At 41.2% G+C, this 13,787-nt stretch overlaps 1 protein-coding gene across 2 annotated transcripts in view; it reads right to left on the bottom strand.

Moving 5' to 3' along the window:
• Positions 1–211: 211 nt before the first annotated feature.
• plxnb2b (plexin b2b) overlaps positions 212–13,787 on the bottom strand; it is a 159,473-nt gene continuing 145,897 nt past the window's right edge. For both annotated transcript variants that reach the window (XM_008432784.3, XM_081607857.1), the window contains 10 exons: positions 13,429–13,585; positions 11,856–11,956; positions 10,048–10,132; positions 9,265–9,416; positions 8,940–9,100; positions 6,379–6,526; positions 5,644–5,708; positions 5,420–5,495; positions 3,890–3,964; positions 212–3,348 (listed from right to left, as the gene is read on the bottom strand). In XM_008432784.3, the coding sequence (XP_008431006.2) occupies positions 3,244–3,348; positions 3,890–3,964; positions 5,420–5,495; positions 5,644–5,708; positions 6,379–6,526; positions 8,940–9,100; positions 9,265–9,416; positions 10,048–10,132; positions 11,856–11,956; positions 13,429–13,585 (1,125 nt within the window). In that variant the 3' untranslated portion in view covers positions 212–3,243. The remainder of the gene's footprint in view (positions 3,349–3,889; positions 3,965–5,419; positions 5,496–5,643; positions 5,709–6,378; positions 6,527–8,939; positions 9,101–9,264; positions 9,417–10,047; positions 10,133–11,855; positions 11,957–13,428; positions 13,586–13,787) is intronic.

The following is a 13,787-nucleotide window of genomic DNA, read 5'->3' as shown; positions in this document are numbered from 1 at the left end:
AAACGTGGAAAGGTTCAAAGTGTATGAATACTTATGCAAGGTGCTGTAAGTGCCAGAGATTTTGAACACACAATTCACTCCAATGAGAAAAATCGGCTGCCTGTGGCAACTCTATCACCCAAGATGATTGTTACTCCTGATGAATAAAGCATGAGAGCGGTTTCAGTCAAAGCAAATCAATATTGTCCAAGTGAAAGAAACACAGCCAATATGAAGGGTATATATGTCTCTGAGTTTATTCACGGAGGAGTGCATGATGAAACCTGTGGGTAACCGCTCCGTCCACACATACGACTTTTTAAAATTATGTTCATCCTGCACGACCGGATCAGGTACAAGATCGAGAATATTCGAAGCTGCCTCGTACGGGGAGGAAATAAAACAAAAAAACATTGGCTTCCGTTACTGGTCCTGTACCGAAAGTGGAGTGTCCCAGTTTCTTTTGTCAATACAGCACATTCACAAGTTTCAAAATGGGGGGGTGAGGGACAAAAAAAACAAAAACAAAAAAACAGGTCTCGACAACAGCACAAACAATTTTTTTTCGCTATTTTGTTGTTTTCGTCATAGGAACCAATGCATAGGGGTATACAGATAGAATACAGTATTTCAACTTGTTTTACAAAGATTCATATGTATAGGAAACGAAAAATAAAAATAACTGCACAGCAGTAAGAAAAGTCATTTGTCGAGTATAGATAGTCATTTATCGTACACACTGTAGGATAGCTTAGAAACACAGGTCAAAAAAATCAACACCATTGGAACAATTTTTGCGCAATGTTTCAATTGTACACATGGATACCCTTTTTGTCTAATTTTGGAATGTGAGACATTTTCAAGGGAAACCCAGATGCAACTGGTCATTCTTCAACATTTAGTCTTTTGACTTTTTTTTCTAATTTTTTATTTTTTTGCTCTTTTTGCCACCAAAATCCTAGTAAGCACACACCAAAGACATCCAAATGAAATGCACACGTCGAAGCTGCAGCCGGGAAAAAGAAATCGTACTGAAATGTCCTCAGCCTAACGGCACGCCAATGGCTGCAGCGGCGCATCTAGCGTTTTTAGACAGCACACGTAAGATCACAAGTCCAAGTACATTGCTGTGTCTATAAGTACTATCATCGTATTCCTATGTTACCAACAGAATAATTTAGAAACAATATATATATGTCATCCTATCCGATAAGGCACGTTTTTGGTTAAAGAAAGGCTCTGAAAGGAGAAGCTTCTTGCATCGACTCTAGTCAGCGAGAACGGAGTCGCCAGTAAACAACAGCGGAGACGCGAGGATGGAGAGTCTGCAGTCGGCATGCAATTAAGATCAAAAGCCTCCCCTGCTGATTTCATTACACAGAGTGCCACTCCGCATCGCACTGAGTGGGCAGTGCCAAATGCTGTTAGTCAGGAAGCCGGAGCGCCATGCTGAGACGGCAGGCGGGCAGGCTCGAGGTCTGTGCAAACGTCACTCTAGCCAAGGCAGGAATCGTTAACATTCTGGGGTCTCTGGAGCTCGTCGCCGCGTGTCGGCCAAACGCGCCGTCCACCCGTCAGACACGAAGGGAGGACAATTAAAAAGGTCTGCCGACGGCCAGACCTACAATTTTGGGGACGGTGTTTAAATGGACAAAGAAATATCAAACCCTTGTTGCGACTCAGGCCGTACTCTGACATTGATTTCAGATATCATGAGCAATTATATACACGACTGAACCCAAGCACCCTGACATCATCAAAGAAACAACAACAAAAAGAAAATGTAAAAGGATAACAATTTGTTTGCAACAAGCCGCTGCAGTACCAACTGCATCTCTGACAGATCATTACCATCAGCATTAGGCTATTTTATAGCAAAAGAGGCAGAGTTATTAATGATTATTTGGAACATTATTATGGTAATAGAGAAATGGCACAACAATAAAAAACAAAGAACAAAATAAAAATGCATAAATCAATTTTGAATTTTTTTTTTTACATATTGCTCAACTGCTACGATATGGCAAATACATTAAGTAAGAAAAAGCAGGAATCTACTATACTGACGTTATTGCAGAGCTAATATGAGTGGCGTGGCTCCATGGTAGAATACAACTGCTTCTCTTTGCTGACAGCTAAAGAAAACAAAAAGTAATACACCAAAGAAGAAGAAGAAAAAAAATGAATCAACTGAAATGTCTTAAAGAAAACTGAGAAATGTCCCTCTGTGCTTTAGTTGAAGTGGAATGTTTCATGGCACTGTACAATAAAGGGAGACAGGCTGTGCTGTTATCGATTTCCATGAGCACGAGTTGGCAATCAAGCGTAAAGTGGAAAAAGAAAAACAAAAAAAACCCTGCGTATATACATATATAAAAAAACAAACAAAAGGAAATGTTTGCGAAACCTCTGGTAAGCCGTCAGTCACACGAAGCCGGCGTCCCTGTCTGGACCCTTTGGTCTCTGTCGTAAAGCTCGGTGAGAGCACAGGCTCCGGCGGGGTGGGGATGAGAGGACGAGAGAGCGCGGGCGTCGCTTCGCCCTCACGCCCAGGCATCCTGTGTGCGCACGCATGTTCCCCACACAACCCTCCCCCCACCCTCGCTCACAACGCGCACGCTACCATTCACACATCTACGCACACAGGCTGATAAAAACACTGTCCGCACCACAAAGTGATTCCAATTAAAAAGATTTTTTTTTGTTTCTTATAAAGCTTTCTGCATAAAGACTGCACAATAAAAAAAATATATAATACAACTCTTTAACCCTTTTTTTCCCACACACACACACGCACACACACAGAGAGAGAGAGAGAAATTCAAACATCTGATTATCTGCGGTACCAGTGCTCCACAGTGGGGCTTAATTCTCACAGAGACTTTTCTCATACTGCATCCTGGGAGCAATATTCAGTGGAGCATGAGTAAGGGCTCAGACCTTTAAGGTTTGGCAAGTGAGATTTAAGGCGTACCTATGACAGCGGAACCCATCATTTTTCCCCAATCTTTTTTTTTTTTGATGTCTGTGTGCAATTAATTAGTCTTGGTTTACTCCACAGAACCAGAAAGAAAAAAAAGAAAAATATCAAGAAAAAAAACACACGCTCCGGGGAAGCACACATCAAAACGAGTCCCCACTCTCAGATTTTTGCATTTCCATACTTTCTGCTCTGAAAAAAAAAGGAGAAAAAAAGAAATAAGCCCCTGTAGTCACTGGCAATCTCCCTCTATGTCTTGGACTTTTGTCCCTCCTCTCGGTGGGTTAGAGATCAGTCATTTTGTTTTCCAGGGCGGCAGCAATCTGCTGCAGCCGCAGGGTCAGCTGTTTACTCTGAGCGGCCGGGTCATCATCCAGGGATGCGATGATCTGAAAGGGACGACGGAAGGACGGTCATTGAAATGATCGACAGAGCAGTCGCAAATATCAAGAGATGAGGGAGGGGAGGGGGAGGAGGAGGATTTGGATGAAGGACAGCAGAAGGGTAGCGCTGGAATAGCAAAAAAAAAAAAAAAAAAACAATCGGGAAGAGGTGACGAGTGTGGAGGGAAAACGGGTGTCATTCCCCATCAACAGCCACGTCATATTAGTCGTTATTGTTTGTGAGCCCCTCTTAGGGGAGACCGACAGGCCCATTTGTTTATCCGACTTGTTCATTAGGTTTTGTTTATCTCCTCCTTTTTGTGACCTCAAGTGGCGACACACAGTGGACTTTAAAAAAAAAAAAAATCAATTCCCAAAGCAATTTTCCAATTCACATCCCACAGAAATGCTTTCAATTAAAATTTCACACAATCTCTTTTCTGGCATATCAAGAGTGAAGGAGGAGGAAAAAGAAATACATTGGGCAGCGGTGCGTGCAGTGGAATGGCCCTCCGTGGGCGCGATAGGAGAGCTAGGAGGTTCTTACCCCGTCATAGTATTTGCTGGCGTACTGGTAAAGCTGATGGAGAGCCACTTGGGTGTTCAGTTTGTCGGTGTGAGACTGCAGAACATAAAAACACAGTTTAAAAGTAAGAGATTCGATGAAATGAAAGAACTAAATTGTGCACAAAAATTGCCCTTTCCCCTCCCGTGTAGATAATGACTACCTGCAGAGGCAACTTAAAAAGTGGTTCGTTAAAAAAAAAATACAAAAAATTGCCCAAGACCTAAGATATTATAACCACTGTAATTTGAAGTAATTGATTCTATTTAACAATCAGACATAAATTGGCTCATATTTGCTCAAAAAATGTTTCTTATTTAAAAGTGAGGACTCAAAGAGTTCCAGTCAAAATATTAAAGTAAACGGCACATAAAACCACGTCTTCAGATTCCAATATGTTGTTCTTGCTTTCTTCAAAACTGTCTGCAAAAATCAAAATAAAAATGCTCTGTGCCTATTGTAGTTTGTAACACAAACAATTTCTATTCAGATAAAATGTGTTCCAGCTCAAGTCCCAGAGACATTAATGGGACCCTGCTTAAAAGCCACCAGATTTTGATTTAAACTTTCCAAAAAAAAAGAGAGAGAGAGAAAAAAAGAAATCATAATACAATGCAAAGCAAAGTCTCTATGCTTATTGGAAGAGAGGATGGGACACGAGAGAAGAGGCCCAGAGACACACAGGCTGCCATACTAATAATTAGGCACAATGCTTTTATACAGAGTAATCTTTTATTTCAGACCAGACCTACATAAAGTATTGGTTTTTTTTGTTGCTTAAAATCAATCATAAAATTCTTTAAGATTTGTTCTTAAACCAACATCAACCAATATTACACCCTGACTTTTCTCTGGAAGCAGTCATAAAACCTATGATGGTCTGTCTAACCTACCCTGAACCCTTGCTTGTAACAATTGCAGCAAACGTAACATCTGCAAAAATACAAACTCAGGCCTCAACAGCAAAAAAATAAGGTTGTTTTGTAATTTGTTTTGGAAGTTAAATCAAATTAAAAAGTTCATAGAAACTGATCAACTTAGGTAAAAAATTAAACACCTCAGTAATATTTATTACACAGTTATTGTTAGTGGCACCAACCAGTCAAATTTAAAGTTGAACTTATCAGTATAAATCACTGAGTCTATGCCGTGAGTCTTTTTGCACATCCTTTCAAGAAGTGCCAAGAAATTTGTCTGCACCAGTAATTTTGAAAATAACTTGAGGGATGTGGATGTGAACACATCACAACGGGATTAAACAAAACTGTCAAGGTGCATTTTGCAAGAAAATTGCATGCTTTAAAATAAGGCAACAACCGTTGCTGAAAAAAAACCTGAAGATTAAATTGATAGAGAAATGTAATGCCTCCCCTCGCAACGTTTATGTACCGCGTAACATTTTCTCTTTTAAACATGGTGGAAACCCGCTGTGCTTGCCGCCTCGTTCTGGGTTTAAAACATTTAAAGCAAGGTCGACCACGAGCCAAAGATAATGACAGATGCGTCTCTCACCCGTGACACTTCCGCCAAATGAGTGTTCATGTCCTGATCGCTGACAGGGACCATCTGCCTGATGCCCTTGTAGTAGCTGCACACACATAAAGAAACGACAAGAGGTTGTAATCACTCAGTTATGCAACTGCTATTAAAAAAAAAAAAAAATGGTCTCAGGGAAATCTGGAGGATTTTAAACTCGACATGAAAACAGATGGGACAGTAAAGAGCACCACACTTACTCATCCACCATTTTCTTATAGGTGGAGATCTCCTTTGCATAGAGTAGTTTGTTACTTGGAGAGTCCTGTAGACAAAAAAAATGAAAGCATGACTAAAAGGACATACTTCTACATCTCATGTTAGAATAGTTGGAAATATAATTTATTTCATTAAGCAGCGATTTTAACTTTGAATCGGTTTTTAGGACTATTGCATGCAATGAAAGAAAATGAGAATATCACAAAATATCAATTTTAAAGGGTTTTCAGTGCAGACGTGCAACATTACGGCCTGAATAATCATAGGGAAGATTGCTGACTTAACAGAGAGTCACTGACGCTTTCTATAGATCGGGGAAGTCACAAACGACAACTCCCAAAGAAAGTCAAAGCGAATTAATGGAAAGCTCAGTGAAAGGAAAAAGTGTGGTGCAAAAGGGCGCACAAGTAGGGACATAGAAACCCAATTGGGAGTTTGGGAAAAATGCGTGAAGTCAAGATGGAGTCGACGTTTGAAGAGCTACAGCACACACACATATCCCAACTTTGACTCTTCCAGCTGATAGAAAAACAAAACCCAAAACAAAACAGCTCAAATATCCCTCTTGGTGTCCGTATCAGACGTTCACATTCTGATTTACAACCACTGACATACTTGAACCGACCAATGATATTCTAATTCATTGACATGCTCCTGTATATTCCTTCATCTTGCCTTGTACCTCATTCCCTCTCCTCTGATTTGGGCCTACTCACCCGGCTGAGTTTGTGCTCGCTCTTGGTGCAAGCATCCATGAACGTCTGGGCTATGACTGACAGCGACGCGTCCACCACTTCAGACACGTGGACGTCGAAGATGAAGTGGGGATTCTTGAGGATGTTCACCCAGAATCTCAGCGGCAGGCTGGACAAGTGAAGGAGGCAGCAATAAAAAAAAAAAAACAATCACTGTGATTATCACCATTAACACTTTAAAACTTGTGGGAAATCTCAACGGTTAAACTGATGTAAGTCGAGGAGGCGTGCTGTGGGAAAGAGCACTCGTCTGTGGTTTGAACCGACTACAGTAGAAGGTAATAACAGGGGTGGAGAAAAGCCTGCTTTGTATGTGTCAGTGTTATTCAGAACAATAGCCTTTTACTGTCTGTTTATTTTAGCGTTTTGCTCAGAGCTGACCTCCTTGTAAGTCCACACTCCGTCCACGCTAACAAACAGAGATTAAGAAAGCCAAAGTAGCTGCAGCACGTTGACCTTTTCAGCTCCTGCGCAGCTTAACGTAAGGACCAGACTACATAATGTAACGCCCCGGCGCTTGAGCTAATTTCCCTCCTGAAAACGAAAAAAACATAACAAAACAAAAAAAAAAAACACATGCTCAGTGCTTTTCTTTTCGCTCTCCCTCTCATCTTATGAATTCATGAAAAACGCCCGAAAATACGGCAGTTTCCTCAGCTCCTTTCTCCTCCTCCTCCCCATCTCCTCCCAGATCACTGCGAACATCCCCGACATCTGGGAGAGGAGAGACGAGCGGCGTGTAAAATTCATCCTGATTTGGTAATATCTTCTGGGAAGGCTTCGGTTAGAATACAATAGAAGCATAAAAATAGCTGTTACTATAATCACAGAATTAATTTAGCTTGGGAAATAATTACCATGTTTGTTTGTTTGCTATGCTTCGTACACACATTCATATCAAATACACGGCCCCCGGTTGACTTGATAAACAGAACGGGTGGATGCAGAATTGGGCGTAGAGTATAGTAAGTAATTAAATCGCTCATCTCGTGTCCTTGTGCGGCTGCTCTCCAGCCGGCGGCGCGTCAATCACGGCCATCTACATGCAACACGTCGTCTTGTGCGCTTGAGCCTCAGCCGACGCGACACTAATTTATGCACTTAAATGCCACAAGGGAGCGCAGAGATTACAAATGCAAAACCAAGAACGTTCAAATCGCACATTTGCATTCTGCGCTTCCCGGAACAAGTAAGTTTTTATTTCTTAGAGAGTTATTGTATCAGAGAGACAGCAAGAGAGAGAGATAAGAAGAAATACAAAAAAAATAAATAAGTCAGATCGCTGCTGGGCAGACTTCCAGCTGTGTTTTTGTTAGTCAAAGAAGGTCTGAAATGTGGGCAAATGCTTGTACTGTACTGTGTTTCATAAGGTGATGCTGCAAGTTAATATTTTATTACTGAGAAACAACACACACAACTAAAGAAACATTAAAAGATGCATATTAATCCTAGCACATCTTTTTGAAGCATGACCAGGTCCGCTCCATATGTTTATGTTTGTGATGGTCAGAGAGGAAAGGCGCAAGTTCCAAACACCATGTCGTCATGTAGGTCCACCTAATACTTGTTGTTACTATGGAAACTGGGTTCACCGTGGGGTCAGTGGCTTAATAAAACAGGCCTCTGTGTTACGCCATATCATTACCCCAGGGAAACCGAACTTCGTGTGTGGAAAAACATTTCAATAAATCTTTTCACGCCGAGTCCCAAATAAGTCACAGAATAAACCAACAAGACCAAGCAGGTCCAGGTAGAAGTGGACAGTGATCCGAGATAAGTGGGAGAAAGTGGCTACAGCGGTTTACAAGGTAAAGTCACATTTCTGAAGCAATCTCGCAGAATGGAGCAGGGCCCTCTTCTACCGTCAAGTGGACAATGTTCCGCAAACGACAAGGATGATAAATGAGGCGAGTAAAAGCTGGAAAGGTCCTTGTGATTTATACACCGGCTTCTTTTCTGTGAAAGAGAGTCTAATTATAGCGAGCATTTGGTTTAGAAGATGCAAGTTTCGGGGATATGCTGTTGGTGTACGACTGAGTGGGAAAACTATAAAAATAAGTATTTGATGAAACTGTCAAATCTAGGCAACAAGTATTAGGTGGATCTTGCCGTTCGTTTGTGCTTTAATCTCGGGTTGCAGAAAATATGATTTTTGATATTGCGAGTCAGTCTGCCTCTAGTCCGGGTAAGTACGGAGCAATAAAGCAAGCACAGGCTTTTATTGGATACAGAATATCTGTGGGGAAAAAAGAAAAGCCTGACTGATATGTTTTCTCTTAGCAATCAAATGTAATCTGACAACTTTAATGCTTTCTTAACCATTAGCACGATAATCAAGACTTATAAGCCTGAAGTATCTGCTACATTTGAAGCATCAAAAAATGTCAATGTTTTATTAAAAACTAGAAAAATGACGGTTCTTTTTAGAACTGTCATTTGTGATGTTATTTATTTCACCTGATCAGAACAGAACAAGCAGCAGAGAATCTGGTTGAAGTACAATATGTTTCCCATCTTTTTACCTATTAGTCTTCCAGATGTGGATGGTCTCGTCGTCAACATTGTTGTGTTTTAGCGCTTGTTCGTCCAGGAAGTCAAAAAAGTATTTGACAGCTGGTGGGACCACGGCCCCGGAGCACAGCACGCTGCGGAAGAAGTCGTCCACAAACTGCTGCAGCGTTCCCTGAAAGCGGATGGACAGAATGCGAAATGAGTTAGCTGACTGTTATCGACATTAAAGCTCCGAGACGGACCTGAGAGAAAGAACATTTCTGTTCCTTCCTGATCATCTGATAATGTTTGAACCCCCAAAATGCTCCAATGTACAGTTTTGTGTTTGTGTCTGACCTTTACAGACAAAAGTCGAGTCAGGTAGATCTCTGTAATGGCTTTGGTCATCGACTTGTCCTTTATGCTCCCTCGTTTGGATTTGATCTCATCCAGCTCGTCCTGCGGCCTCACCAGATGGAAAACTTTATCGTCGTCCAACAGAGCGTTTCCTGTTGCGGAAAGACGAAAAGTTCACGCTTTTACTTCAGATCCGTTTCGTAACCTCAGTACATTTTTGATGAATAAACATGAGGGGGGAATTTTCAGACAGATTTGAAAGAAAGCAAACACAAGATAAACAGCTCTCATGAAATGTGTCCCCATAAAAAGAATGAAAGAATAAAAATGTATACAGTTTCAGTGTAGAGTGGAATACATAAAACATATATATTAGCATGTTTAATGAGAGTGGGAATATTTTTTGAGGAACCCAAAGAAAACAAGACAAAGACATGTATTATAATCCGAACGCCGTGTTATGTTTGATCTTTTGGATCGTACTTGCATGTGTTCATTGTGTGTGCTCAGTGGCGCAAAAAGTGGGTATGCAGGGTATGCAACGCATAGGGGCGCAGCACCAGAGGGGGCGCCAAAACCCCGTCTGGAGGGGGCGGCGCGCCGATGATGTTTTCCCGTACACTAATGCGCGCCTTATGCTACTTCACCTCGCACACATATCGAGGTAAATGTAGCGAGTTTTACCCTTCACGTATCGTCGCCTCGGGGGGGGGGGGATCTATGTTTTTGCATCCACCTGAATAATGTGTAGTTGCGCCACTGTGTGTGCTGATGGATACTTACGTTCTTCGTGGTTTTCCTGGTTCTGGTCGTAGTTCTGCTGTGTGTGAAGCACTCTGGATAAAACCAACGTGGCATTGTCTCGTACCTGCAACGCGCATATGTCAGAAAATATAACTTTTGATTTTGATAAACGCATTGGCTTGTAACAACACTCAAACGCAGTCAAAAGCAGCACTTTATCGTGATTCAGTTCCATAGACAAAACATTTCCATCAAGCATAAAAAGTATGATACATATTAATGTTCAGCCCCATTAAGTCCATGACCATGCTAATGAAAAAGCCCCCCACTGTGTCCCTACACGGCTTGTTGCGAAATGCTAACAACAGGAACATAGCTTCCTTTTCTTGACTCATTTCCAGAAAGATTTACAGTTCAGGTAAACAGCTATGTCCATGCATATTTTTGAAAAATAATTAGAATTTTATTTCTTTTAGAAAACGTATGAACTACTTTATGCTGGTCTGTCACATAAAATCACAATAGGACACATTGGATTTGGTAGCTGTGACAAGTATTTCAACTGTGTTTCTCCATCCCATTTGTTTGGCCCAGAATTTATTTCCAATCAATGCGACTGAGCAGACACGAACAGTGGGTCTTAACCGTGATATTTAGAGGCCAGTTTCTGCGGCACACCCCGTTATTGACCGCACATACGCTGTGATTAGCGGCACTCTGACACGGGCAATGAATCCATGGCAGTCAGGCCGAGGTCTGAGAACAACGGAGAGGCAGGTAGGCTCAAAGGAGGCCACGCCGCTCTGAAAGATCAGTATTTAAGTAGCCGAAAAGCACGGCAAGCAGGGGATATTACGGCGTGACCTTTATTGTCTCACTATCGATACAGTGGCGAGAAGATTTAGTGACATTCAGTGGGGAACCAAAACTGGCAAGCAGGGAGGGTCTGGGAAAAAAAAGCACAAGTCTAAAGAGAAGAAGTGGTTGAGTTTATCCTATATCCTAGCTAGCTAGCTAGCTAGCTAACTAGTTAGTTAGCCAGGTAGCAACATGGAGAAAAACTCCAAGCTTCTTCATGATGCACACATTTTCTCAACCATCAATTATGTCCACTGACTGCTATCTTGTTATATATGGCATAAAAAGTCCCAGCATATTTGTCTGAATACATGTGTAGGATATTCATGGCGGCAGAATTTTTACATTAAATTTACAACACAATGCTCTGTGGGGGTCATAAGCAGGAGTGAAGAGAAATGTCCTTGTCATGAATCCCCTCTTTCCCCCTCATTATGGTAATTCTTTCCCCCCAATAAGTGACTTGACGGACATAAAATATGGCAAAGAGTCACAGCCGCTGTGTTGTGTGCCATACGTCAACTTTGCACGTAGATTTTGAAGCTATTTAGCTAACAGGTAGAGAGATTTATTTTGCCCTAAATACTTCATATTAGAGATGACAGATGGTGAATTGAAGAACAGATGTATTCCCCTTTTTTTTGTTCTTTATTTCCACTCGTACACGCAACAGCAAGAAATGGTGTAAAATTCAAATCTTTGGCAGTTTTTGTGATAAGAACAAACAATAACTCAATATGTGGTAATGTATTCAGGTCAGAAAATTTGCTGCAGACATATTTCATGCAAATCGCTCCAATATGCAACTCAGACTGACTGAAGTGAAAATATTAGGCTCCCTTCGCTTCTACACACCCACGTTTATCTACTCGTCTCCCTACATTCTTATCAAATCCAAAGCTTTTTTTTTTTTTTTTTTTTTTTTCAGCAGCAGTGATTGTTAAGATACTGCATTTAAAGTTAGGATTAAATATTTTGCCAGTACTCACATTGTAGTGGGCCAGAGTGTTGATGCGCTTCCATCTGCCTTCTTTCTGGGAGGTCAGGTCCAGATCGGATAAAATCTGTCCCGTTGAGCCGGGACGCCACTCTGTCAACGGGAAGGGGATGGAAAAACTTTGGAAAAAAATGTATGTTTTTTTTTTTTTTTTAGCTAAGTACACTAATTACGTTATTCATGGCAGGCACCGAGCTTTCTGCAGGGGTTTCAAAAGCACAACACGAGGAAGTTGGGAGTGTAGAAAAGACATCAGTCTTATGAATAATTTAGATTTAATTAAAATCTGTGTTTTGCACCCTAACATTTTCTGCATCGCTGCAGACTTGACAACACACTTGACGTGCTGGATGCTTCACTTGCAAGTTCAGCAAATATACGGGAGCCATCTTTGTATTAATCGCGAACAAAGATGGCTCTCTATCTGAAACGTCTCGAAAAATTAGATCTACAGCGTGATGCGAGTGGCTTTAATGTTATGGAGTATCTGTGGAGCTTTAGCCTTTTCAAGTTGGTCCCGACGGTGTCTGACTCCACTGGAGAGAAAAGCTCTGTTAAAGGATGAAGGATTTCTTCATGTTGCTGAAATGAAGTTACACCTTCACCAAAATAAGGCTTTGTTTAATCTGAATGAAAATATTTTGGACTTTTTATCATTTTACAACCGCTTATCTGAAGTGTCTGGTGAAAGTGGTCATACTTTGAAACCTTTACAATGGCTGTCACATCGCAGCTTCAGAGTAAATCACACTTCACTGGGATTTTACTGGCGGGAAGCACAAAGCAGCACACGACTGAAGTGGACAGAAAAGCATAGATGGCTTTTCAAGTTTGTTCTTTTATTTCCTTTTTTTTTTTTTTACAAAATTATCTTTAAAATGTGGCATGCACTCTGTATGCGGCTTTGCTAAATTGACACTTTGTTCTTTTCTTCACAAACTTTGTACTACCAGAGGCTGTTTTTGCCCATTTTTTTGTGAGTTAGTCTACATTTAACCAAATTTAACCAAGAAGTCCTGAACTGCAACATTGAAATTTTGTCACAATTCTCTGGACCATTCTACCAAATTTGATTTGATCTAAAATGACAAAAATTGTTGCTCTGGCTTTCAGGTTGTTGAACCTCCTCCCCTGTCTCAATCTTATTTTTATTTTTTAATATTTCCTGTATTATTCTGCATTTACCCAAATAGTGCTAACAAGGTTTTCAAAGCCTTATAACCACACCTGCTTTAAATTTCTCCACACCTGTGACCTGTCTGCCGTGTCCCTTGGTCTGCATGATAAAGTTTGTTTACTAAAGTTCTCTAATAAACATCAGGTGGACATTATTGACTCTATAGATGACTCATTACAGTAGTTGTAATTTTCTTTATGGGGCTGAATACAAATGTCTGAAATATTTGAGATTTTTATTTCTACAAGAAAAAAAAAGAACCATTTTCTTTTTCACGGTTATGAGCTACTGTGTGTTGGTCCAGGTTTGTGGTGGTGACATGACCAATGTGCATAAGCTCAAGAGGGCGCCGTGTCACAGGACTCATTAGTGCCTCTTCTATGCTTACCCAGAGTGACGCTGTCCACTTTGGGTCTCTGGGAGTAAGGCAGGTTCCTGTATACTTGCTCTATGATCTTCTCCTTCACCTGTGAGATGGTGTCACAGCTCAGCACCTTGACGGGTGTCACGTCTGGACCCTCACCTTGAACCAGCACCTGCAGGGTCTGACAGGTAAACACACAGATATATATACACATTGTTACCGAGCAGAAGACAACATGTGTATCACCATGGAGTACTGAGAATTAAAAGCAAGCAGACAAATGTCCACATCTGCAGCCAATTGGGATGCTATCATTATGGCAACCAGGCATTTCAACACACACACACACACACACACACACACACACACACACACACACACAC

Source organism: Poecilia reticulata, chromosome 6 (assembly GCF_904066995.2).
Source record: "Poecilia reticulata chromosome 6, P_reticulata-male-v2, whole genome shotgun sequence".
NCBI lineage: Eukaryota > Metazoa > Chordata > Actinopteri > Cyprinodontiformes > Poeciliidae > Poecilia > Poecilia reticulata.
Note: the sequence above shows the minus strand (reverse complement) of the source record. Positions and strands in the feature narration are given on the sequence as shown.